Here is a 27,501-nt window from a genome sequence, read left to right as displayed (position 1 = left end):
CAGGGGCTAGGAATAGATAAAGGGCACATGCTGCTTGCCTTTAAGGAAATTTCTCAATATCTACAACAACACATCTGCTTATGCACCACTGATCAGAATTTAGTCACATGGCACATCTTGCTGCAAGGAAATCTGGGAAATGTAGTCTTTATTCCAAGTGTCCATGTGTTCAGTTAAAAATCAATGATTTGTGTTCCAGATTAAAGGAGATTAGATAGACATGAAAAGTAAATGCAATGTATAATCCTGAATTAAATCCTAGACATGAAAAATAATTTGGTGTATAAAACATTGGGACAATTGATGTAACTGAAATATGGGTTGAGTTTCAGGTAATAGTATTGTGACAATATTAAATTTCCTTAACTTGATAACTATGTTGTGATTATGTAAAAGAATGTCCTTCTTCTTAATAAATATGCACATATTAAGAAGAAAAGGTACATGATTTATGCAACTTACTCTCAAATGGTTAAAATTTAAAAAATGTATATTATAAGAAAATAATACAGATGTGTGTATATATGCATATATATAGAGAGAGAGAACAAATGAAGCAAAATGCAAAATGTTAACAATTGGTAAATCTGAGTAAAGAGTCTCTGGGATTCCTTTATGCTTGTAAATTTTCTGTAAGTTCAAATTATTTTATAATAAAAAAAGTTTTTTTAAATCAAAGGTTCTAAGATGTAAAAACTTATTTAGAGTTAGGTTTGACTTAATGTGGCAGAAAGTACAAAATACTAGTGCTTCAAATAAGACAGAGGTGGCAATCTTGCTCACATAATATAATGTGCTCATCCAAGACTTTAATGGTGCTCCCTGGTGCCAGGAACTCACCTTCTTCTCTCTTGTTGCTTCTCCATGAATGGCCTCCATTTTCATGGTCACCTCATGGTCTAAGGCAAGTGCTGGAATTTCTGTTGACATTCCAGCCAGTGGGAAGGAGATGACTGAAAAAAGGCACATTCCTTTCCTGTAAGAACAGTTTCTAAAAGTTGCACTTTCTTTTCACATCCCAGTGATTAAGAATTGGTCATATAACCATAGAGAGCTGCACAGAAAATTAGTAAATACAACCTTACTTCTCAGCATTCATGTTCCCTCTAAAACTCAGGACTTATTGTAGAAATTGAATACTGAGGATAGTGAGGAATATCTGACACACCATCCGAATAGGTCAGTGTTTTGTGAATCTTATAAATGTCCCATTTGTTCATTCATTTATTTATTCATTCCAAAGTTACCTCTTAAGTGCTTACCACGTACAAGGCACTGTGCTAGGACTTGAGGTAAACATGATGAGAAGAACACACATGGTCCATGCCCTTTTGAAGTGTTAGACTAACGGGTAAGACAGGCATTAATGAAATAATCAAACATGTTAGTATACCCATATAATCTGAGAGAGCATTCTGAGAGAAATGACCAAATATCAAGAAAATGTTTCACAGAAGGACTTTGCCAAGTCAGGACAGGGTGATGGTGATGATTCAGGAAGAGTTTCCTGAAGACGTGATATATATCCTCCAATCTAAAGGATGAGTGGGAATAAACTATTCAAAGGAGGGGCTGGAGTGGGAAAATCACTTAAAGAGAATACGCACAAATCTCAAGGTGGGAAGGAGAATATTCCATTTAAGATACTGAAAGAAGATTTATATGGCTGGAGTACAGAAAGCAAGGCAGTAAGTGGAAGGAGATGAGGCTGGAAAGGCTATCAAAGTTAAAACGAAAGGGGACCTAAGGCAAGTCACATCAACTTATTTCTGCCTTTATCCTAAGTGCAATAGGAGCCTATTGAAGGATTTGAGGCAGAGAGCAACATGACAAGTTTTATATATTGAAAAGATTTTCTTAATACAGTGTAGAGAACAGCTGGGAGAGTATAAGGAGAGGATACTCTAGGAGTCCACGCAAAGTAAGAGAGAGAGAAATGTGCGAGAATTAAGAGATGTTCAGGAAACGTGGTAAGACAGAGTGATGGTGAAAGAGGAGTTGAAGGTGACTCCCACATTTCGAGATTGTACACATGGATGGATGGTGGATCATTTTCCAAAACAGGGGACTACCAAATAAAGATTAGGTTTAAGGTCAAGGTATTGATTTTCAGTTTGTTTTAAGAGCCTTGAGTTTGAAGTGTCTTCTAGACATTCAAGTAGGTATCACAGGGAGGCAGTTAAATATACAGGTCTAGAGCTCAGAAGAAATATCAGGGTTAGAGAAACAGATTCAAGAGTGTTTGGCACACAGATAGTTGGTCACTAAACCACAGTCCCAGATGAGATCACCATCGGACACAGTAGAGAGGAGATCACAGAGAGAGTAGAAAGGAGAAAACATGAGAATCTAGGACTAGAATATAAAAGACAGGCAGGAGGATGGCAGGGAGAGGCAAGGGAGACTGAGAGGAGTGGCTGGGCAGGTCAAGACTGTCTAGGAGTTTGTAGCAGGATGGAAGCCAAGGGAGGAGCACTCGAGAGCACTAAACAGAGTCAGATTCTACAGAGAAGTCAAGGAAGACAAGGACAGAAAGTAAAATTTCAGACTACAAAAGGGTTCTGAATGTTACTGCAAGGCAAAGGTGTGACAGACACCTCTTCAAGTCAGTGATGTGTGTGTGTGTGTGTGTGTGTGTGGTCATTAATTTTTGGACCACGCTGAATTCTGAAATGATCCTCATCAAGATTTAGCTTTGTTGAGGACAGCATTTCCGTAGAATATATGGAAATAGTAAAGTCATTAGTTTCTTAAAACTGTACTCAATACGTTGATATTGACCTCAATAAAAAAAAATGTTTAATCGTTTTATAAACTTCCAGTCATGCAGGGGACAGGATTGTTACTGTTTCCAGTCCTAAGGCAAGATGTCCTAGACAGTTGGCCCAGGAACCCCCAGCTGGTCCCTGACTAAAAAAGCCAGTATTTCCCTCAGGGCCACTGCCTGCATATCACAATGTTAGACTCTAAAAACCAAAACTGTGGCCCATGAAGACTTTGCCTTTAGTTCTCCAAAAGAATGGACCTGGGTTTGAGAGAGGAGTAGAATGGCTGTTGTCCCCCATCATCTCATTAATTAGTTATTTTACTCTCAGTGGAAGAATTTGCTTGAAAGAATTGTACCTTTTGGAAGGCCATACCACTTCATCATTTCTGCCCACTCAAAATATCATGAAAAATATTATTTCATTTTCCTCTCACTTCAATTTTTCAAAGCTTTCACAATAAAGAGCCATGTTAAATCATTCTTTTTGTAACTATGATATTTTAGTGATGAGCAGTCTAGTTGCCAAGCTAAGAGAGACCTATAGTTATTTTAGGAGGCAATTATAATTTTAATGGCTCTAATCGTTGTTATAGTTCAATGACATAGGTTTTATGTGGATGCCGCTATCAAAGCAAGTGAAAACACAACAAGAAACTCGTGGTTCTCTTATACTGCTATAAATTCAGATAATTTTCAAAGGGATTATTTCTCTTATATTTGGCTTTTTACCTTAGAAAAAATATTAATATTAGAAAAACTTTGTGCAAAGATTTGGAATCTTAACCAAAAGGATCATATATTGTTTCACTAAGTGTTTACATTATTACTCTCGTTTAATCATTTCTTTTAAACCTGCTTTCTCAACCTAGAGGAGTGTGTCTAGTCTCACTCCATATTCATGCTGCATATTACCACATGGCAATCTTCGCTGATATTCTGTGACCACTCAAGCATCTTTAGTTTGTTTAAATTAATATTCATTGTGATCTTGAGCTCAGCAGCTTATTTATTTTTCAAAACTAAATGTTGTTCTATATCTTATGTTTCAAAATCTTCCAAAACTCTCTGTCCATTTGCTGAATATATACTTGGCCGGTCACAGCACAGCCACTGAATTCCCTGTGTGTCCCTGGACCACAGGTCCTTCTTTTACCCAGCATGCACAAAGGTTGCTTATTTGAAAATGAGTAGTTTAGTAAAATGTCCTTTGCAGAATTACTTTATTTCTTTTACAAATCCTATCAAACATTAGCATAACTACAAGACACTTTGAACAATTAAAAAATTATTGCCTTATCAGGTGAAAACATATGTAAACCCAGATGAAATATCTTGTGTTCATTCGCATTAGTTTCCCATTTCACACCAAATTTCAAAATACATATAGGTGTCTATTCAGCATTTTGGTTTTGATTCACAAGCAGCAAGGTAACACTAAAGGTAAATTCACTTTGATGGCTTGTCTCTCACATAAGGAAAGGTAGAGAAACTGAGGTCAGGTAAGTGCTTTATTTTCTCTGAGTGTGAAGGATAAAGTAGCAAAGATCAATATTTCCTGGAAAAGGAGAAAACCTAATGCTTCTGCCAGGGGTCTGCAAATTCATTTGAGCACTGAGCATTGTTCACAGAAAGCACAACTATTACTCACATAAATGTGCATGGAAATTTTTTCCAGTTTTTCTAGGTGCTCTTATGATTAGTAAAATACATTTAATTCTTAGTAGTCTTTTTGACAAGCTGACAAAATTTGGTTGATTTCTCTCAACAGCTGCTAAAATTTCAATCAGGTGGATGTCTGTGAAATGCTTTGAAATTTAAAAGAGCAATATTGAATGAATGCAAAGAATTAGCTATAGGAATGTTCAATGTATCACTAATTACAGCAATAAAAATGTGAAAGAACCTAAATTAACAAAAATAGGAGTTTGATTAAATAAATTATAGTATATCTACAATTTTGTCCTTTTAGGTTGCAAGAACCATGGACACAGCCAATTTTATTTATTTATTTATTTATTTATTTATTTACTTACTTACTTCCTTATTTTGAGGAAGGTTAGCTCTGAGCTAACTGCTGCCAATCCTCCTCTTTTTTCTGAGGAAGACTGGCCCTGAGCTAACATCTATGCCCATCTTCCTCTACTTTCTATGTGGGACGCCTAAACAGCATGGCCTGCCAAGCAGTGCCATGTCCGCATCTGGGATCCGAATCGGCGAACCCCAGGCCACCGAAGTGGAACATGCACATTTAACCGCTGTGCTACTGGGCTGGCCCCACCAATTTTAAAATAATAGGAGTTGTTTCAAACAAGCCTCAGCAGCTGTGCTGTAGGAGAGAGTTCTAGCTCTCACCTTTCTCTTCTCAACATGTCTGTGTTGAGATACCAGTGTCCCCAGTTTCTCTCTAACTCAACTGTCATAAGCAGAGAAGTTCTGGTCAACTTATTCAATCACTATCATATATGGAGCATCTCTTCTAAGGATAACATGTGAACAGGAAGCTGAGATAGGGTAATAGACCTTCCCAACTATCAGAGGATAAGAACAATTGTAACTATCAAAAATTATGACAGACCTTTCAAAAGTATGTGAAGTTAGCCATTCAAATAATGAGTCATAAGTCATGGTTTCATATGACTTGGGGTAGTTTTACAAAAGACACAATTTTCATCAATCTTGAAAACTAAAGTGAAGAAAAACTGTAAAAATTTTTGCATAACTGAACTGACATGATACATCAGTCATGCAGTATCTGCTTGGTTAGCATTTTGTCATTCTTTCAAAAATAACATATTTATTAATGTAAACAGTGATGCAACTTTGCACTGCGTGGGAGATAAATCTGTTGTTCTTTTGGCATTCTTAGGAAATGAATTAGCAGAGCATCTCTCTTTCTTTTTGGCAATCTCTGCATATAATGCCTCTTTGCCTTCATCAATTTTTCTCTTTTCCTCATATTCCCTACTTCTATATCACCACTGTTTCTTCTTTCTCCTAATTCAGAATTTCTCAGAATGGTTTGTCTGGACTAACCAACAATCCAAGTTTATAAATAACGAAGTCCTAGTGAGAAAAGATCGTTCAGTACCATGGATAGCAGAATACGTGTTTCCCCAAAAATTAACCCATACAATCCCAAATTTTAGTTGCTTTGTCATTGAAAACATTCCTATCAGCCAGCCATTGGCTCGGACTGTGATATCCAGGCCAAGAAGTTCTAGTCAGAGTAGCTAGATTGGTTTCACTCTTTTAACTATCTGTGGGAAGTAACTAAGGTCCTGCCCACCTCCACCTAAATGGACAAATACCTTCATCGAAAACAAATTTATGAAAAATTAAACCAAATTAAAGCATACATATAAAATACAAGGCCAAACTTGTTTTTTATTGTTACATGACAGCAGACGTAACGTACTGTGACCAATTGCTATAAATGACTTCAATGCTTATCCTCAATTGATGTGTTCGTTTTGTTACAGATGATTAATAAACAGCTTTCAGACTGCCATTGTTCCACAGACCACCTTGTAAGTGGTAATGACTCAGAAGGATAGGAGAGCTTGTCTCACTCTGGGCTCTATAATTGGCAAACACTATAAAGTTTCGAGCACCTAGAAGTGGAATACCATATAGTCATATAAGATGAATACAAGTGGAGAATATTCTATTGATGTGCAGAGATTGTCCTCATACATTAATTCAAAAAACATGTTATAAAGCAGTATGATCATATGATCCCATTTTAAAGAACAATAACATGGTAAAAGAGTTAGGTAGTATAACAGTGGTTACCTCTGGGTGATGGACTTATGAGGGATATTTTTCCTTTGTTGTTAATATTTTCTTATCTATATATCTTAATATTTGTACCATGATAATGTATTCCTTTTATTAAAATATTATGACTCATATAAATGGATAATTTTTTTAATTGATTATTCATTTAATATTTTTATATTTCAATGCAGAGTCTATTACTCTGTCTCTATATGCTTTGATAAGCGGCTGGATTGGAGCCCCCATAAATACAGTACACAGCCTTAGAATCTAACATAATGTAGGTACGCAAGAAGCTTTTATTGGGGGCCGGCCCAGTGGCACAGCGGTTAAGTTCGCACGTTCCGCGTCAGTGGCCCGGGGTTTGCCAGTTCGCATCCCCGGTGCGGACGTGGCAACGCCTGGCAAGCCATGCTGTGGTAGGTGTCTCACATATAAAGTAGAGGAAGATGGGCACGGATGTTAGCTCAGGGCCATTCTTCCTTAGCAAAAAAGAGGAGGATTGGCAGCAGCTGTTAGCTCAGGGCTAATCTTCCTCAAAAAAAAAAAAAAAAAGCAGAATTTATTGTATGAAAATGGAAGGGCTGAAGTTATTTGCTTTTTATTTTCAAAGCATCTAATTTCAAAGATGTATTTAGTTGATTATCAGCAATTTTGTATGGCTTAACCTAATACTAAATGGAGTTATATCTACGTAAGATTTCCCCTTCTCCTTTTCTAGCTAACAATTAATCGTGTGCCCATAACAAATGGATAACTACTACTTTTCTCTGTTTTACAAAATATACTTTGGTGTCTCCATTTAGAAAAAAAAATATTTCACTAAAATGAACCAACTTGAACTGACATGAACAAGTTCTGCAAACTTCTGCTTGGTTTCTTCATTGCCAGTTGTTTTCAATAAATTAATCCTTATCTCCTGAGGGCAGACCTTTGACATGTCTGGAAGAAAACTCTACCAAATGTCAAAATAGGAGGGACAGAAACAGCTCAGCTGGAACATATCAGCCAAATCCAACATGAATGAATTCATTTCTTCTGGGACAAAGAGCACTCGTGACATTGGTACTTGTAAAGTAGAATTTGTAGCATATTAATTAAAAAGTACCAAATATATAGGATTTTAAAATAGTGAATCATTTAACACCCTAATGCCTCATTAATATATCAATCTATTTAGAACAATGTCTAATAACAGTGTATTTCCTCAGTAGATTATTCCAGGGTTCTCCAATTTGAAAAGGAATAAATAACCCCAGACCTTTCCCTTGAACTTTTTGTTTTGTATTTAAAACTATATGTTTTATGTTACTCGAGGTTTAAATTTTACTAATGTACCCACACCTCTGTAACTAAAGTCTTTTGGTCAGGATAAAGGGAATTATTAGAAGAAGCAGAATCAGAAACATATACCTTTCAAAACCTTCTAGTCCTCTCTCCTGCCCAACGAAGAGATGGGGAACAAAGAGGCCCCACAAGGTCCTCAGAGCAGAAGCTGCTGCAACAGCTAAAATAATAGGATATTCAGACAGTCTTCTCTTATTTACCTGGAGCCCAAAGGCAAAGTAGAAAAAGGTCCCTTCAGGTGCCACCAAGACCCACTTCATTGCATCACTGGGGAGCATTTAGGGAAAGGACTCTCCTGTGTAGCGAGCTTGCAAAGAAAAGGCCAAGTTGCGCTTCCCTCTTTTCTTCTTATCGCCAGAAGATAACAAAAAAAGACCGGAAAATAACACCTGCAAGGATCCTACATTACTCATGCCTGGGATAAGTACCATGCGTCATTGGCAACCCCCCTTCCCTGAATGTTGGCACACAGTGAGCAGCCCCACCTCCAGTGACTCCTTTGCTATTTGCTTCCTGCAGCCTACAAATTCAGCATCTGAATCATCAAGCCCCCAGTAGAGGGCTGCCTGGAAAAAACAAGATTTTAGTTAGAGAACCAGCCCTACAGATTCATGGTTGGTTCTTACCACACGACTCTTATGGCAAGTGCAACAGGACAACAACAAATAATCATGCTTTTCTCCTTGGTAATGGATTTCAGGGGAGAAAGGCAGTAGAAAGTATAAATGTCATAAAACAATGATTATTCAGCTCCAAAACTGTGCTTACGTAAATCTGGAAAAGAAAATCACAGCAGGTTCTTGTTGCTGAATTCCAGCCCATTTGCAGAAAATAAAAAGGCAAAGCAATGTGAGTGAAAAGCAAGATAAGCTTAGCAGGAAGTTACCACCTTAGCTTTAAATGCTACTGCATTTGCGAGTTTAACTGTTTACCACCAGCCTTCACTGATCTTACTTGATCTCCTTCAAGAAAGATGGAGAAGGTTTTGATGAGCAAGGCATCACTGATGCAAAATTAACTGTAGGAAGAAGATAACACACTCTATGATGAAGGAATTACTGAACTTAAAGGCTACTACTGAATTCTAGTGGAATTCCTTATGGATACATCCAAAAGTTGATTCTTGAATTTGCCACAAACCTATGTCTTATAATTATTATTTTCCACCAAAAAAAAAAAAATGCTCTAGGAAGGAAAGTTTCTGAGAGCTAAGTTTTGCCAGCTACGTTGATGGGTTGCATCTGATTGTCTTCCAGCAAAAAGGACAATTATAGATATATTGGATTGCTGATTCTTTTGAATCTAACAGTTCAATATCTTATGCCAGGTTCACTTCAAAAGGATTGTCAATTATAAGAGAGACACTGTGGATTTCATGTCAGTCTTCTCAGGAAATATTTATTTTATTTTGAAGTATGATTCCAGTTGAGCTGCATCACAGAATCAAGTGAAAATTCCTTCTGTTGTCATTGAGATAAAAAGTGATTTCAGTTTTGAAAAATTCCAAATTGTGTTTACTTATGGTGACTATAACAATAGAGTCACAAATCTGTAGCAGTATGAAAGCCATATAAAACTACTCTGAAACATATGATGTATATCTCATTTGTTTAGCCTACAAGATATTGAAATGCCAAATGTTACACACATATCTTCTTCCTCTGCTTAGCACATCCCAATGTAACTTGGTCACAGTATATATTAAAAAGGATATTTTTTCCTAATACTGGGAATTTTCTGTACGCAATCTTATTTAAAAGAATCCATCCAGGGTTATAATTTTGCCTATCCTGTCTTCCTCTGTCTAGCAAAAAGTACTGATGGGGGGAGGGGTAAGGAATAGAGAATTCACATTACCCGCCTGTGCTTACAGGAAGGCCTTGCACTGCAGGTTCTCGTCAAACATTTGTTGAATGTTTTCCTGTTAACAAGGTTCAAATTCATAGGCTGGCATTCAAGATTCTTCTTCATTTGCTCTATTCTAGCCTTTTGCCTTGTCTCATTGCTTCTTCTCATGTACCATGTGCTATCACTGAATAAAACTTCTTGAACTGGGGCCAGCTCAGTGGTGCAGTGGTTAAGTTCACACGTTCCGCTAGGGTAGGCTGGGGTTTGCTGGTTCGGATCCCAGGTGCGGACCTACGCACTGCTTGGCAATCCATGCTGTGGCAGGCGTCCCACATATAAAGTAAAGGAAGATGGGCATGGATGTTAGCTCAGAGCCAGTCTTCCTCGGAGAAAAAGAGGAGCATTGGCCGCAGATGTTAGCTCAGGGCTAATCTTCCTCAAAACGAAAAAAAAAACTTCTTGAACTTATCTGAACGGGTCCTCTACTCAATACTGTCTGCCTCTAACAAACTCTCCTCACCATTGTCACCAGCCCAAAGGATCAGACTAAATTACTTCCAAATCCCTCCTAATTTTAAATTTAGTGGTTTATGATTCATGGAAGTCCTGCTTCCTATGTGAAACATTCTCTGATTCCCCCAGCTGAATATAATCTTTCTTGTTTAGTTCCCCTCTCTTATTGTTGATGTCGTGTTCTATATGTTATATATCTGCATTCATGTCTCCTGCTGCATCTGCAAGTTCTCTGAGCAACACTGCCTTTCTTCATCTTGTGTCTCCTATAGCCCCATGACAGTACCCTGCATTCAGGAAATTCCCTCTAATTATTGATTTGCAGTGAATTACTAAGCATCGTTCCTGCCAATACAGGAGTTTTATACTGTGGCTTACTTACCAGTATTTCCTCTCCTGGGTATTGGAAACTCTCCACCAGAAGTAGCTCAGGGAAACAGGTTTCTCCCAGTCCCGGTCCTAATTCAGGTCCACCCCTTCCTTTGCTACCTCCGCCCTTCTGCCTCTGTTGACTATAATGATGTGACTGCCTTACGGAAACCTTGTTGTTATACCAAGTACACCAACTTTAAGTCTTTCTGTCCATAATCGTTCAGTTTAGTTCTTAAAGCCCAAGCTCTCTGTCTCTGATCCATGGAGTTCATCAACACTACCTGCTGCCTTTTCTAGATCTAAATCTGGTTTGCACTCCATGAACCCCAGAAACGTACAGGTGCAACACTCTTTTCTGACTCTTTAATAGATCATTTCCGTGTGAGAAGAATCACATTTAACTACCTGATATGAAAGTGGCTTCATGGATTTTCCAGACCTGGGGTGAGAAAAAAGAGTATTTAGATCCAAGGCTTGAAAGAGTCACCCACGAAATTTTCAAACACACATTCCTCTTAATTCTTTTGAACACCTACTATGTAACAATTTCCATGCATATTATCTTATTACTTTCTTTGAATAATTTTAAATGTAAAGTTGACAAAAGATGAAGCTTAAAATATAAAATTGAGTAAAACTAAGGCTCAAAATCTGTCATGGGTTAACCTAGGTCATAAAGCTAGTCCCAGGATTTGAACTGAGGTACCTACAGCAGAGCCTAGCGCTCCCAGGGTGACATGCAGGGAGTCAAGGGCATTTGTCATCTGTAGTGGCACATGGCTAGTGCTTCCCTTGGTTCATTTAGAGCCTCAGAGCCTCATCTGTGTGTTGCTTCTGTGTCGGGAGGCACCCTTTTCCAAAAATGTCTTTACAATGGGTTGTCAGCAGAGTACCTGGTTCACTCAGTCACTTGCTTTCACACTGCAAATGCCTCCAGTTAGAGGGGCTGACTTGCTCAGGCTTGGCTTAGCCTAGATGGCTCAGGGCCTTGCCAATTAACCATTCATGCCTGCAACCTGTGAGGAAAAACTTTGAAAAGCAAGGCCTTGCCACTCGACGTGTGTTGTGTGGACCAGCAGCATTAGCACCACCTGGGAGCTTGGTAGAAATGCAGAATCGTGGGCCCCATCCCACACCGCCTGAATTCATGTGCCTTTTAAGTTTGAAAAGCCCTACTCTAAAGCATATATGCATTTAAGAATACTTATGATATAATATGATTTCAGTATGTTTGTGACTAAATACGGTGAAAAAGACTCTCAATTTCTGGGTTTTTGTGAAATTGTTCATTTGTTATCAAAAAATGATAAACCCTGAAGGCTTCATAAAAGTCTTCATTGCCTCTCGGAAAGCAATCCCGTGTTTATAGTAGCCTCACAACACTGATCATTCGTCCAAGGGCCAAATTTGCCTTGTACCTCTACAGCATGCACAGAAAATCCACCCAAGGAAGCTTTATTTCTTAAGGCAGAAAGGGAAAAAGTTAAGTGATTTGGTAGGCTTTGGAGGGCAAAACATTGTAATGGAAATATCACTGGTGTGGGTTCAAGAAGACTTACATTCCATAAGAGTCTTCCTCTGACCAGCCAGGTACCCTTAGGTGGGCGTCTTCCCACCTCTGGACCTTGGGTTTCCTCGTCTCTATTAAGGAATTTGAACAACATAATCTCCAAGGCTCCTTCCCACTCGAACACTTTCTAGGACTCTAGTAATACTTCCTTAAAAGATCTCTCATTGTCTCCCTCATCTCCTTCACCGCTGCGAAGTCCAGATCAGTCTTGCTTCAATTATTGCTATGACCTAATCTCCTGCTTCATTTTGCCCTCTATCAATCCAGGCTCCATATTACCACTAGTTCTTTTGTTCTCAAAAAAAAAAAAATCTAATCATGGCCATCTCACACTGAAAACACTTCAGTGGCCCCAAGGTAAAGCCCAAACACCTGGACATGACCTTCAAGACCCTCCCTGTTCCTCGAAGGTGCTGTGCTGTCCTCTGTCCCAGAACACACTGGTGCTCCCAGCCCCTCTTGCCTGAAATATGCCCACACTCCAGCCTCTTAACCAGCTGAGTTCTGTTAATCTTTCAAGCATCAACTTCACCACCACTAGGTAAGGTGTTCTTGCTACCAGAGTACTTTTTGCTTCTTGTCATAATAGTTGATGCTTCTCACTGTTATTGCTCATTTAGAATTAATCTTCCTGAGGTCTGAAACCAGTGTCTTGTTCACAATCATGCTCTTGTAGCGAACATCAAGTAAGCACTACAAGTTGCTGTTTGAATTACTCCTATTTGAATTCCTAGTCTTCTATTTCCTATTTATTGATAAAATAATAATAATGAACTCTAAATATTGTTTTAAGAATTAGGCGTAATTAATCTAAAACCCCTAGAACACACCCAGGCATGTATTAGGCAGTTCATATATGCTAGCTATTACAATTGTTATTATTCCTTTCTCTCTTTAATTATAGCAGTTAGTATGCGCTTAATTATAATTACCTGATAACTAAAAATATCTTTCTCACTTTGAATGCTAAAGGGAATACACAAAGAAGTACACACATTAATCAACTAAACAAATGCATTAGGTTAGTAGCTTTTCTTACTCCACTGAAACAGAGGATCATATTGTTATGTACTAAATATATATAATTAATCATATTTATTATAAATTATGCAGCAATATATTTGAAAAATATTATATTGAAGTATCATAAAGTATTATTAAATTCTTCCAGTCAATGTTCCTTGATGTATTTCCTCGAAGCTTAGGCTAATGGAAAAGGCTTGGGAGAAACTGTCATTTTGAAGAAAACAGATCCTGGATACTTATGACCTAAAAGGAAATCTGGCATGCATCTCTTAATATTCTTAGAAGTTACACATAGGTTCAGCTTTTATTAATTCATAACTCTTCGAAGTTATGAATTGAAAGGGGTCCTCAAGTCCAATCTCCTATCCAATATTTGAGTCTCCACACCACCATTTTAGCAAAGTGGATGGATGGCCTCTGCATGAGCAGTTAGATGATTAAATCTCTATTAGTTCCCATAGCAACAAATGATTTATTAACGGTTTATCCATGAGCCTTTACAAATATATTCTCTGCAAGTCAGAAACAAACAATAACATAGTCATAGAAGAAAAAGGAAGGTGGACAGTGGATAAGGAAACAACTGAGATATTAATTGGACTTCAGCTTGATTTTTTTCTCTGTCAGATATTAAACAATAACATAGGTAGAGTCATGACCATCAAAGATACAAAATTTCAGTCTTATTCTGTCACTGTTTTATTGTTCACTATTACTCTTACTCCCAATTTACAAATTTTCTTCATTATCTCCCATTAATTCTTTACATTCCTTTAATCTTTCCTCTTCCTCTGATTCCTTCTTTCTCTCCACTTACCTCCTTGCCTCTGTCCTTAATATCCTCTTTGTTTGACCAAGTATTCTTTTATTTCTGTAATGATACGATTTTGCCTTAATAATCCAGAAACTGAGCTATAATAATAAATATTCTGACGCATAAAAATAGGCTGGGCAGACACAGTAGGACTATGTGGTTAAAGGCTCAATAAATGTAGGGTAGATGGATGGATGGACGGACAGATGGATGGATTTAAGTTTACAGATATTTATTAAGTTCAAAATACCAAAGCACTGTGTTAGAGTCTGTGATAGATAATAAGTAAGATCTGGTTCCCTGTCTTTAGGAGGTTAAAACTCTACCAAGAAGTTTATATATAGAACTAAGCAAACATAGCACACAACAGACTATAAGAAGCAACACAGAGAAGGAAAAAATGGGGGGAAAAGATGTCCAGGATAATGGAATTAGAAAATATTATTTAGGGAATAGAAATAGAATAGTTCACAAATGGAAAGTTAATACTGATTATAAGTATTCTATTTCAGGGTATTCAAGATAGGAAAGGCATATTTCAGAACTTAAAGCACATTGACATCAGTTTCAAAAATCATATGGATCCCACACTCAGTCATTGGTAAAGCTATTGCATGCAGTGATGTTATTATGAATTGAATAAAAGCTTTGTAAATAAAGATATTTTTAACATAAATAGTATAGATCATTGCAAATTAGCATAAGGTAATTGTGTCAGGCCACCACCAACAGCTGCTGCCTTTAAAAACCTTTAAAATAATAGACAAAGATGTGAAAAGAAATTTAAACATTTCTGTAAAGAATTCTATGAAAAACTTTCACCATTACCCTTAGATTCTGTACCCTCAAAATTTTCTAATGGTAAAAAACACTTTTTAAAATTATATCGATGATGCGAACATTTCTATTTTTTGCCTTTTAAAATATGTATTGTACAGGGCAATAAGAAAATATTTAATGATAACGTGCCACTTAACAGGTACATTATGTCAAGTAAAAGTAATGATATTTCCTTACCAAATACCAGAGCATGATTTATATAAATGCTATCCTTTCCCAAAGAATGGAATCCTTTCACTTGGTGAAGTAAATTGCATACTGTCTGTCTCCAGCTGTTCCCAAAGACAAAGATATTTTTGAGCTTCATTTATAAAACATAAATATCAGATTGTTGTTCCAGCCTTCTTATAATTCAAAATAGCATCAGTGCTGGCTGAAGATGTTACTCATGCAATGGAAAGTAAGAAGTGACGACAATCTAGAGTTAACATTGTGAAATGAAGATGAATATGCAAAATGTTAATTTCAAGTGGTTTAAATACAGGTTATAAATACTTAACATGAGGACAGCAAGGTCTTGGTCAAAGAGAAGAGCTATTTAAAGTTATTTCCACCTCTTACTGTAAGAGCAATCTGCCTGATACTAGATTTCTATGATCCCGCGTACAGAGTGATGTGTCCTGGGAGAGATTTGTACAGAGGGATTACAGGAAGGAAGAGAGTGATTCTGTCTGGAGTGGTCACAGAGGTTTCTCAAAGAAGGTGGACTTGATAGATATGTAGTGTCAGATAGTATTGGATATTTGAAGTGCGGAAAGAATATTTCAGGCAGAGGGAATACATAAATAGAACCACAGAGGCAGGAAAGCACCAGGCGCACATGGAGAGAAGAGTTTGGTTTGTGAGTTTCTTGGGATTCATGACAAAGAAGTTGTGGCAGATAAGAGGGGATGGTTAATTGGGGACAGATTGTGGAGGGTTTTGAGTGTCAAGGGTTTTTAATTGGTAGTAAATAATAGGCCCAGTGATTTTTTCCCCAAGTTTTTAAACCCAGAAGATTCACATGATCAGGACTGGGCTGTTTATTGGGCACTTAGAATGCACCCAGCTGTACTGGGTCATTTACAAACATTATCCAATATAGCCATCACAGTTGGAATAAGTATTAACCCCATTTTACAGATGAGAAAACTGTCTCAGAGAGGCTGTATAACTTGCCTGTGTTCAACAATAAAATAAGAAAAATTTTATGCTCCTTCCTCTTTATAATCCTACTTTCATACTCCTACTGTTTTACCAAGATCCTGTAACTTCATAATTCTGTTACTCTTCATAATTCAGTACCTTGAAGAATAATTCAGTATCTTGAAGAAGGGATAAATAGGAGAGAGTTAGACTAGTTTAGGAGTTATTTTAATAGGACAATAAAAAGAATATTTCTAGTTGAATTATATTTGTGAATATTTCAAGTAACAGCGAATCTGAGCTACCACTGTTCCTGAAAAACGCACATTGAAAAATTGTGTGATTATTATTTTAGAGTTTTATTATGATATTGAGGGTTCTTATGCAAGTGAAAACAAATTTCTTTGTCTATTAAAGCTTTTTTTATGATATTCATAAAGCTTTGCAATGCAGCTAACAAGAGCTTCCTTAAATAGATTTGTTTATAATTTCAACCATCAAAATTAAACACTTAGTATGTGAAAAGCATAAAATATGGCAAGTATTTTAACTACATTTTTTTCATTTTAATCTCATAACAACCTTGTATGGTAGGCATTCTTTTCTCATTTTATAGATGAGGAAACTAAGGTTCAGAGAGGTCTGTATGCAATAGTCTGTCTGTGATGGAACTGGTATTCATATTAAGTTCTTTTGGTCTTTAAGTCAATACTCTTTCCACCACACCTGAATGTCCTGTAACTCTCCACATAATAAAGATGAGTAATCTTAAAGTAACATTCATGCCTCATGGCTGCAAAGGAATGAAGTACATGATAGTCTGTGACAGAAACCTGAAGTGCAGCTCACGGCACTTGTAGAAGAGTGTTTCATCAATGTTAATGCATAGACTTCGGAATCAGAGCAACAGGTCTAACTCTCACATCCACTACTTAAAAGCTACATGACCTTAGATGTGTCACTTAATCTTTCTGAGGATGAATTACTAATCTGGAAAATGCAAATAGTAATTTCTATTGTAGAGGGTTGTTAAGAGGATTAAGCAAAGTAATGCCTAAAAAGTTCTAAACACAAAGTAGATTCTGAATACAAGTAAGTTCTACTAATACTAGTAGTTGTGTTACCATGCTATGGTATCACGCTATGGTATCTCCTCAATTTCCAGAGCTCCAGCTACCATCTTTGAGTCAATCTCTTCTAAATATTAGATCCAGCCCTCTCTTCTGAATTCTGGATCCATATAGCTCATCACCTAATTGGCATTTGCTCTTGGATATCCCACAGGCATCTCATAGTTGTTATGTATCAAACTGAACTGAACTAATGATACACATCACCTTTCTTCTTACCCTGTTAACAACTGCTCACCTACAGTCTTTCCTATACATGATGATGATGATGATGATGATGATGATGATGATGTGTGTGTGTGTTTGTGTACATGTATAAAATCAACACCACAATGAATCAGATCTCAAGTCACTAAGTTCTGAGGAATATATCTTCTAAATTTCCCCTGACACCACCCCAGTCCTAGATTTCTTTCCTAGAATAATTCAGTCACACCTGCTTCTGCTATCCTCACCAGCCAGCTCTCTGTACTGCAACCAGAAGGATCTTCCTGCCTCCTTTGAGACTTAAATGAAATTGGCTTTAAATCCCTTCCCATCTCTAATGGAAGTTCAACTCCCCTTGGGATTTTTGTCAATTTAGAGGAGGTTTTCACTCTCATAATTTCCTCTTCCCTCAGGCACCAGCATCCACAGATACCATTTATGTGCCCTAACACATGGATGTGAAACTCAGCCCCTTCAGCAAATTCCACAAATGATCCACTCACACAAAGCATTTGTGAGTGTAGCAAACGTTAGTAAAGATTAGGATTTGGGGAGATGGAGAAGTGTTTACTGTTCAAAATGCTAACTTCAAATGGAACATTAGGCATTTCCAGTTTTAAAATGCTTTTTGACCTCCTCACCATCTGGATATTTCCATTGGCCTGTTGCCCCTTTATATCTCAGCATCATGCCATCTTGCTAGCTCTTCCCTCCGTGGTTTTTCTAGCATTTTCCCTCTTATCTCGCTTCTCTACTTTCTGGAATAAAGCCATTCTTTTCTTTGTAACTTGAATACCAGTTCTGCTGTCTGTTTTTTTCTTTTTTGTTCGTTTGCCCAGATTCCTCTGCTCACACCGTTAGAGTGTTCCTTTCTATCCCAAGTGGCTTGTTATCAGGTAATTTTTCATTAAAAGTTCCCTCAATAGGAATTTGGGAGCCAGCAGTTAACATATGAATTTTTTGTTTCTATTACAGAATGTAAATCTGATCATTTCACTCCCCTGCTTAATAACCTGTAAGTGACTCCCCATTGCCTTTAGCAAGAAGCCTCAGCTTTTTTAGAAGGACATGCAAAGTGTCCCATGATCTAGTCTCCACTACTGACCGTTCTGATGTTATTCTGGTTTCTCAAATACATTGTGCTTTCTCCAGCCCCCAGGTCTTCATACACACTCTTCTTCACAGATCTTCTTTCTCCAACTTGTCATCAGGCCTGTACTGACATGTATACACTCTTACTTCTTCTAGTTCAGATGCCCCTGCTAGGTCCTCTTTATCATCATGCACTTCTTCATAATGCCTTTTCCATTTGTAATAATTAACTACTTAAAATGGTGTATTTCCTCTCTTTTGCTGTAGACTCCAAACACCACTGGGACAGGAACTAAATTTCTTCTCTTAATCATCATATCCTTAGCATCAAGCAGGCAGTAGGCACTCAATTTTTAAAAACTACATGGAGGTAAGCATTGATCAAAGCATGTATGTAAAGTGTTGTACTTCATCTCTCTTAACTTATGGGCCTTAATTTACCCGGGATGAAGGGATCAGTCTTCTAGGAAAGCCATAAAATCCCAGTGATGGAGGAGAAACAAGAAACTATTTGCTTCAATGTTCTGACAGTATTGTTGTTGATGATGTTAACAACTCAACGAGGAAGGGAGTTAAGGGCAGTGCTTATGAAAGGTCACAGGGATCACACCTAAATATGCTGTGAACTACATGTTTGGTGAGTAGACTGCACTCTCTGTTAATATCATCAGAATTTAATTAACTGGTGTCACAGTTGGAGAGACACTTCATGCCTGTGGGGAAATTTGACTGAACTCATCTGTTCTAAAATAAATGATTAGTGCCATCATTTTTCACATTATCTTTCAATAAATGGGACAGCTATGTTTTTGCAAGCATCTTTCTGAGATAAAACCATTTTAAAACTATAAATACTGGTAAAGTTAGAAAAGAAAGATGAGGAATAAAAACTCCAGACAAAATTATGTTTGTCAGTGCTTCATTTTATGAAAATAACACTTGTTTCACAGACAGAATTAAGCTATCAGGAACCCCTATTTTTCATAACACATTAAGCCAGAAAAATATTGCATATTTTTAGAATTTGCCTGATCATTGAATTGTTGAGAACAAATGTATTTTGTGGCTTCCTGGATTGTGGACCCACCCCCTCCCACGTCAATAATCAGCCAGGCGCAGCTTCACAGATCTTTAAACTTCTCAGCCCAGTAGGTCCTAGAAACTGTTCCCATGGTAACCCTCAGTCAAACAGGTTAGCTTAGGCTGTCAGACTCAGGCATAATAGAAAGAGAAATGTTGGGTGCTCTTGTTCATGATGCTTCAGAAAGAGATAGTACTGATTATTGAATAGACTGAAAGTCAGAATGGTTATTGAACCATATATGAAACATGAAATTAGTGACCTAAAAAGCTACAACTTCTAAAATTTACATGTACCAAAGAAAATCAATGGGAAAAAATAGACCATAAATTTTCTAGTGACAATTAGCTATTGTTTTTGGAGGATCTACTAAATATTGGGTATTGGGCTAGGTAATTTATGCTATCTCGTTTGTTTCCCCACAAATATCTAGTCATAATAGGTTTTAGTATTTCCATAATTTACCTGAAGCAACTGATGCTCAAAGAACTAAAATAAGAGACTATCACTTAAGTGGGATTTGAACCAGGTCTACCTATCTCCAAAATTTCTGCTTTTATCATGATATCTCACTTTTTGAGCATCTATCAGGCATCGTCTAGAAGAACAAGTCATGGTTTATGCTGAGGGAGTTCACCACCAATTAAGTATAGATGTGAAAGGTAGCATTTGGGAAATCATTTTGGTTCCAAGATCTTGCAGTCTGGGGAGCGTAGCATAATAGAGTCATAAAATTTATAGTTAAAGAATAGCCTTGAGTGCCATCTCCTCCAGCCTCTGCTCCACAGAGTAGTCTTGAGAAACCCATTTAATTTCTTTGTGCCTCAGTGTTTTCATCTGTGAAGTGAGATAATACCTAATGGATGTTTTGAAGATCAAATGAGAAAGTGCATTTAAAGGTGCTATATAAAATATAAAATGTGACATATGGCTATTATCATTATCCTACATAGCACATAAAATTTTGGAATATCACTTCAGCATACGTTTCTTTCCACTTAAAAATGCCAGGTTGAATTCTTTCCTCAAGAATGTTTTGTTTAATCCCCAAAATTAAGAGCTGCACAACTTCCACCTCACGTCCATATTGGAAGTCAGGAAATAATTACTGCATTAGTATATATAATAATATGCTATTTTGTGCGCGCACACACACACAGAGGAACTTAGTAAGGAAATATCATTTGTGTGTATTTTATAGTGCTTAATGTGTAAGAATGTAGTTGCTCTGCACTCTGGTTGGGCAGAGCAAATAGAGTCAAATTGGAAGCTGAAGGTCCAAAGATGAGCTATTTGATCAAGGCAATGGCAGTACAACAAACAAATTCAAGGTTATAATCTGGCAGCCTATGGGCTAGGAGTGGCTGAAAATGTGTTTTCTTTGACCAACATAGCTTTATTTTGTTGTAATTGTGCTTTTTAATGATGCATTTAGACAAGGCACATACCCTCCTGTTTACTAACTATGTCATTATCCAATCCTCTTACACTTGATTGCTTCTCACATTTATATTACCTGCCTGACATCTGAGTTTGGAGCCCTTTACCAAATAAGAGGCAAAAGAAGTGAGGACTCTGTATTATGAAATCATAAAGATAGAACTGGGTGTTTCTGAGCATGTAAAATATGAAAGGCAGAGCTGACATGAATGTGGACTCAGGCACAGAGAGAGAGCTGACATACTCTACCTGAAAAGATATATTTAGGATCTGTATAAAGAAGTCTAGTATTACACAGCAGATTGTAAATATTCATTCGGCAAGTATTTGTCAAGAATCTGCTGGATGAGTTTCATAGCAGTTTCTGGCATTGCGTAATAAGCACTATGTATGTTAATGTTCTTTATTATGAAATCATCATCATCCTTATCATCATCATTGCTATTATTATTGGTCAGATACAATTCTAGGAAGGACAAAGTCACATAAGATCTGCCTTTCTCTTTACTCCCAAGTAGAGTGTACCCCAGTGCCGTGCACAGTTCCTGGTACATGCTGGTTGCTCAAAACATAAGAATGATTGAATAAATAAAGGAAGATTTGAGAAGACCACCCCTAGCCTTTGACATCAACAGCAAATTCTGCTCTGACAATTTCTGAAACAGCCTTGTGAATAATTCTAAGAAAGTGTCAGGAGCAGCCCTGGGACTTTGGGACTTTGATCTTCCTGAAGGACCTGAAGGAAAAGACTCTCTTGCTGGAAAAGGTTTCCTGAGGGCTAGACGGGAGGGTAAGCGGATGAATTACATAACGTCTGCAGAGAATTGTGGCCATAAGTGCTATATAAGCACCGGACATCATTAATATTACTACTCAAAAGACCTGAGCATCCCATTACGTCTTATGTGGTAACCTTAGCACAGCAGAATTTTCTAAGTGTTCCCTCTAAAATACCCTCTAATAAGGTTAACCATTGATTGGGTTGCCAGCTGGAGCATTGATAATGCTCTAGAGGCATGTCATACAGGGAGATTTGGTGCAGCCAGCACTTGCTCAAACTCTCATCAGGTCTTAGTTGAACTGTTACAACAGCCTCCTTACTGTCTACTGGCCTTAGACGGTCCATGTTGGCCAATTCCTAACTATACTGGTCCATACTCCTAACTATATTGATCTTTCTAAACTGTGGTCTGTCTAATCATGTCACTTTTCTGCATTAAAACAGCTTATGATTTCTTTCTGCCTAAAAAATATCCAAATTCTTTAACAAGGCACAACTTGGAGTGGGGTATCAACCCTCTACTCTGAGCATCCTACCACTATCTAACCACCCCAAAGGACCATGGGGTCTCCTCCCACTTCTCCAGATGAGTTTTCTGACCTTTGTTCCCCTGATAAACTTCTGAGCATCTTTCAAGCATCACTTCCACCCTGAAACCTTCCCTCATACTCATCCATAGAAGCAGAATTGTTTTCTTCTCTACATGCCTATAGCACAGAATAATTCTCTTGTATTGACCAGGACCTTTGGCTGCAAATTTTGGAAATCCGGCTTAAACAACTTAAGGCATAAACTGGGATTTATTCACAGTTATGTCACCAAACTGTACATTGGCTGGGCCGTAGGATGACTGAGACCAGATCCTCAGCCCAAACCAGGGATTCTCCTTCAAGCAACTTCATGGGGTGGAAATTACAGACACTATTTCTCCAGCTTTGCATCCATATATACTTGAAACCAGAGTAGAAAGAGCTCCTTCCCGCTAATTCCAGTCATAAAATTTCAGAGCAAGCTCTCTGGTTGGCTGGCTTGGTCCACATATGCATCCTTTTAACTAGTTTCATGGACAGGAGACTGGGTAGTATGATTCACCCAGACTGAGCCAAGGTAACTCTTGCTCTGACCTAGAAGTGGGGCACCATAATTAGCATAAGTAGGAAAAAACAGTGCTTCAAAAGAAGAGGGTACACTCGAAGAAGAGATTCCAGACACATGTATCAACTGGACAGTTTTTCAAAGTTTGTATCTAATGACACTCAGATTGTGTTATAATTGTGCACTTGAGTGTGCCTCTCTCACTAGAGCCTGAGCTTCTGGAGTTCAAGAACCCTGTCTTACTCACTTGCCTGTTGCCAATACCTAGCACGATGCCTGACACCAAGTTGGCACTTCGCTAATGTTTGTTTGTTGCTGAATTAATAAATGGATAGTTCTCCAATGTTCTGTGAACAAAACATCCAGTGAACATGATTGCAGAATTCCATAGTGTTTTGAAGTTAGTTAAATGGGTGTATATAGAACCCTATAGTTTAAAGGTCATTCAGTGATTCAAAACTAAAACACAGTAACTTTTGAAGTACAACTAATATTTATTGCGTTCACACTATTTTTTATAAAAGCCATTTAATCCTTACAAAGATCCATGAGTTTTAGGAATTACCCCTGTTTTATAAATTAAGAAGATGACGTTACGAGATCCTTGGGCTTTCCCAAGCTCTCACAAATAATAGGCTGCAGAGAAGGTATAGAAACTCAGGCCCTCTGATTCCAAATCTGTTGCTGTGTTCTTAAATTATTCAACCTCTTTGAATAAAATAACACATTTCTGAAGATTGTTGTAAGGAATAAAAGACAACACAAATATCACATGCCCAATGCAAAGGCTGGCCCAGATTAAGGCATCAATAGATAGCAGTTTCGTTATTCGTCAAGGATGGTAGAAGACTTCCTGGGACTTCTAACTGGCACATATATCTGTGGTCAGTTCTCATCCTTCAGAGACTCATCCTGCATTTTTCCCCTCTTTAGTCCTATTCACTCTACCTCCAGTAGCTTCTCCCCCACAGGACTGGCTGTAGAACAAGTCACAGGCTCCTGGGCTCCCCCTGCCTTGCTAAAGCCAAGCCACAGGCCGCTTTTCCTGCCTCAGGTAGCTTACCTCCAGTTCAGAAAAGAGAAATACTAAGAGGCATAAGGACATGTGGATCCTAGACCTTGTTCTGACATCAATTAACCGTGATACATTTGTGCAACTGTTCTCTCAAGTGTGAAATGAGAGTGTTGGACCAGAGAAATTTTTATATTAAACTTTATTATGCAAAAGAAATTTCAGTGAAAATGTTTTCACTGCAGAGTCAAGCAATACCATTACCAGTCTCAGAAAAAAAGTTTTAAATATTTTTCAATCCACCAAATAAATCAGCCTTGGCCTTGCCTAAGTTTATCAGACCCATTTCTGTTACTTTGAACTTTTCCTTCTTGCTCCACTCCTCAGCAGCCATCACATGCCTGCAGCATACATTCAGAATTTTTTCCTGAATATAGATTCCAGGAAAAGCTGGAGCAAAGAGGACACAGAAGAAAGAAATAGCATAGATGACATTTCTTTTAGGCTCACTGCCTAGATCTTACTTGGCCTGCTGCCTTCTTCTCGTTAGTCCCACTGACTGAATCTGATTAGCCCACCCTGATTTATTTTTGGCAACCTGGTATCACATGGGCCAATGCTTATTTTCATGGATGATACAATCATCCCCAAAGCTGTCGCTAGCATTTGGAAGATTAGTCCTTTTCCCTGGAAGATTTCACTGTCTATGAAGCATCATGACACATGCGTCATCTATTTCTTAAACACTTGACAAAATTGAGTCTATTTATATTTATTCCTCCTTTCATTATCATGAACACTTTCAGTTATTGGCTGTTAAAACAGAGAGAAAAAATTCTTAATAGTTATGAATTTGATGTTTGTAAACCTATTGTTTTTTGAGTTAGTGAATCTGTTTCTATAATCAATAATGAATAAAAGCCAGATTTCAATTCTTTTGGATATTCAATGCTTGGTTTAGTCTCACAGTGCCACTCAGACCACTGGCAATAAAGAATGGGTCACATTTTATGTATGGTTCCAGAAGTACAGAACTCAATATTAGAAACCTGCCCAGGTGTGTGAGGATGAGAGACAATGTGGATAGAGGGACATTTTAAAAGCCAATCCCTGCTGACTATCCCTTATGACAGAAATCTGCCTAAAACCACTTAAATCACAAAGCACCTAGCATATGCCAATCATTGGTCCTAGAGCTGGAGATGCAGCTAGAAATAAGATAGAGTCCCTTCCCTTCAAGGACTTAGGGTCTGGTATGGTTAGAATATCATGGACACACTTAAGTCTACCAAATTTTAAGATAGAATTAAATTTCTGTTATTGACTAAATATTCTTTATAAGTACTAGGACCTGTAAAAACTAGATTTCTAAGAAAATTAAATAATAAAAAATATCAATACATTTGTAAGTCTATATAGCCTCTTTTATAATACTGATAGGTATATGCTGAATGCTTGATTTGGCTGCTGACAATATGTGAGGTACCAAAATTAATAAGCAGATTAATTCTAAGAAGCAGTTGGATGCCCACATATAATTAATGCAATCAGCAATCCTTTCATTCATTTAACAAACACTTGTCAGTTGTATAGTGTATGTCAGACTCAGTATTAGGAAAATAAATCAAGAAGGAAAGACAAAGAGACATGTGGAATAATAGTGGAGCTCAGTTTGGGTACTTGTGCAGCTCAGGAGTTAAGAGTCCAAAGTATATGTCCAACCTTGGGCAAGTGACTCAATCTTTCTGAGCCTCAGTTTCCTCAGCTAAAAACTGAGATTGAAGATAATAATACTTATCTCATGAGGTCATTTTGAATATTAAATGAAATGATTATGTACATAGACTGCCTAGTTCAATACCTGGGTCCTTGTAAGTCTTGACAAGTTTCAGCAATTTTTCTGTCCCAATTTCATAGAAGAGAAATCTGAGGCTCAGAGCAGTGAAATGACTTTCCCAGGACACTGCATACCCAGCAGATAAATTAAACAGAAAACAGCAAGTGATACAAAGTACATAAGTCTAGTCTGAGTCCAGAAGGACTGATTCTGCCTGTGGGGTGTGGGAAAAAAATCAGAGAGGAATATTTGAACCAACTACACAAATGATTTCTCAAATACTGTCCATAAACCTTGATCTGGAAACTTTGAACAAAGTTTTCAGTCTGCTAACTTTTAGACTCTTTTCAGTTTGCTGACTTTCCCATACATGCCTGCAGAACCTCAGTCTGGTCTCTTCTTCAAAGAGCATCTTAGCTTCTCTTTTTAACGGCAGGCTAATGTTTAATGAGGAGGATTGTCACAGGTTTCTCAGTCGTGACTTTTTTTATTTGCAGCACTGACAGGTGAGAAGTGAGAGAGGAAATAACGGCCTTGAAACATTCTTCTAGAATTTTCCTAGGACTACCACAACATCACTCCCTCTAAAGTAAAATAGTATGCTTCTTCAAACCATACAACTTCTCTAACATAACTGAAACCAAGGACTTCCAGGAAAGTTGAGAGCCGAGATGATTTTCATTCATTGATAATTTGCTCCTTTCCATGATGTTTATTTTGTGTTTATTTAATGACACAATCCATGAACTTGAAGCAGCTTTTCAACAGAGAAAAATTCTCAAAGTAAAAGCCTGAGAAGATCATTAGTCATAATAGGGTTAATCTCTCTCATTCTGCTTTTTCTTGTATGCTAAAGTACCTGTGTAACTCTATTTTACAAAGTAATACCACAAACATTAGTTTTGGAAGAATTGTCTCAGTATAATTTTATTGCTAATAATCTGAATTTGACCTCCATTTCCTTTTCTTCTCTTTTCTTAAACAGAATGCTACAACATTCCATGTAACTGTCCAAGATGATAACAGCATTGTTATCTCTTTAGAAGCTTCAGATGTCATGAGTCCATCATCTGTGTACGTTGTGAAGATAACCGGTGAATCAAAAAATTACTTCTTCGAATTTGAGGAATTCAACAGCACTTTGCCCCCTCCTATTACCTTTAAGGCCAATTATCATGGCCTTTATTACATAATCACTCTGGTAGTGGTAAATGGAAATGTGGTTACCAAGCCATCCAGATCGATCACTGTGTTAACAAGTAAGCATCATGTGTAATATTGTCCTCTGTGGTTCTTCTTTGAGTGTATTCCCAAGGGGCTCTCATTGAAAGAGAGTTAGTCCAGAATGACAAGATCAATTGCCTTGAAGTTAAGTGACATAGATTCAAAGTTCTGCCTTATATTAAGAATACAGTTTCTTGCCAAAGTTTGATAATGTTTTACTTTATTACCTTTTGTCAAGCAAAAATCTGTATTGAACCCCAAAAAGTAAACCTTAATAAGGTAGTATATTGTAAGACTGACTGAGAATTTTAGATTCATGATTGGACCATGTAATTTTCTGCTCTGTAACTCAATAGTACGATTATAACTAAGTTATTTTTTTCCAGGACATGCATTCTCATATAAGCAATTTGGTTTTTGAGATGATGAATTTATAGTCATATTCAGCCTGCTCAAATTTAATTATACATTTTTAGCTGAGAGAGAAAAAAAGATATCATTATCAGTTGCTATTCCCCACCTCACCCTCAAAATAGCCTTGGCTTCCACTGCCCAAGAAAAATGCCAAGAAAAAAAGTCATTGGCATTTTAATCTTCAGTAGT

At 37.5% G+C, this 27,501-nt stretch overlaps 1 protein-coding gene across 1 annotated transcript in view; it reads left to right on the top strand.

Annotated features, from left to right (window-relative positions):
* The window catches only part of PTPRO (protein tyrosine phosphatase receptor type O), a 226,687-nt gene that overhangs the window by 97,913 nt on the left and 101,273 nt on the right, over positions 1 to 27,501 (top strand). Inside the window, exon 2 of the mRNA XM_046654656.1 lies at positions 26,660 to 26,933. Within this exon, the coding sequence (XP_046510612.1) occupies positions 26,660 to 26,933 (274 nt within the window). The remainder of the gene's footprint in view (positions 1 to 26,659; positions 26,934 to 27,501) is intronic.

The sequence above is a fragment of the Equus quagga genome, chromosome 1, assembly GCF_021613505.1.
Source record: "Equus quagga isolate Etosha38 chromosome 1, UCLA_HA_Equagga_1.0, whole genome shotgun sequence".
Taxonomy (NCBI): domain Eukaryota; kingdom Metazoa; phylum Chordata; class Mammalia; order Perissodactyla; family Equidae; genus Equus; species Equus quagga.
The sequence above is the reverse complement of the archived record's forward strand: the minus strand, read 5'-3'. Positions and strand labels throughout refer to the sequence as shown.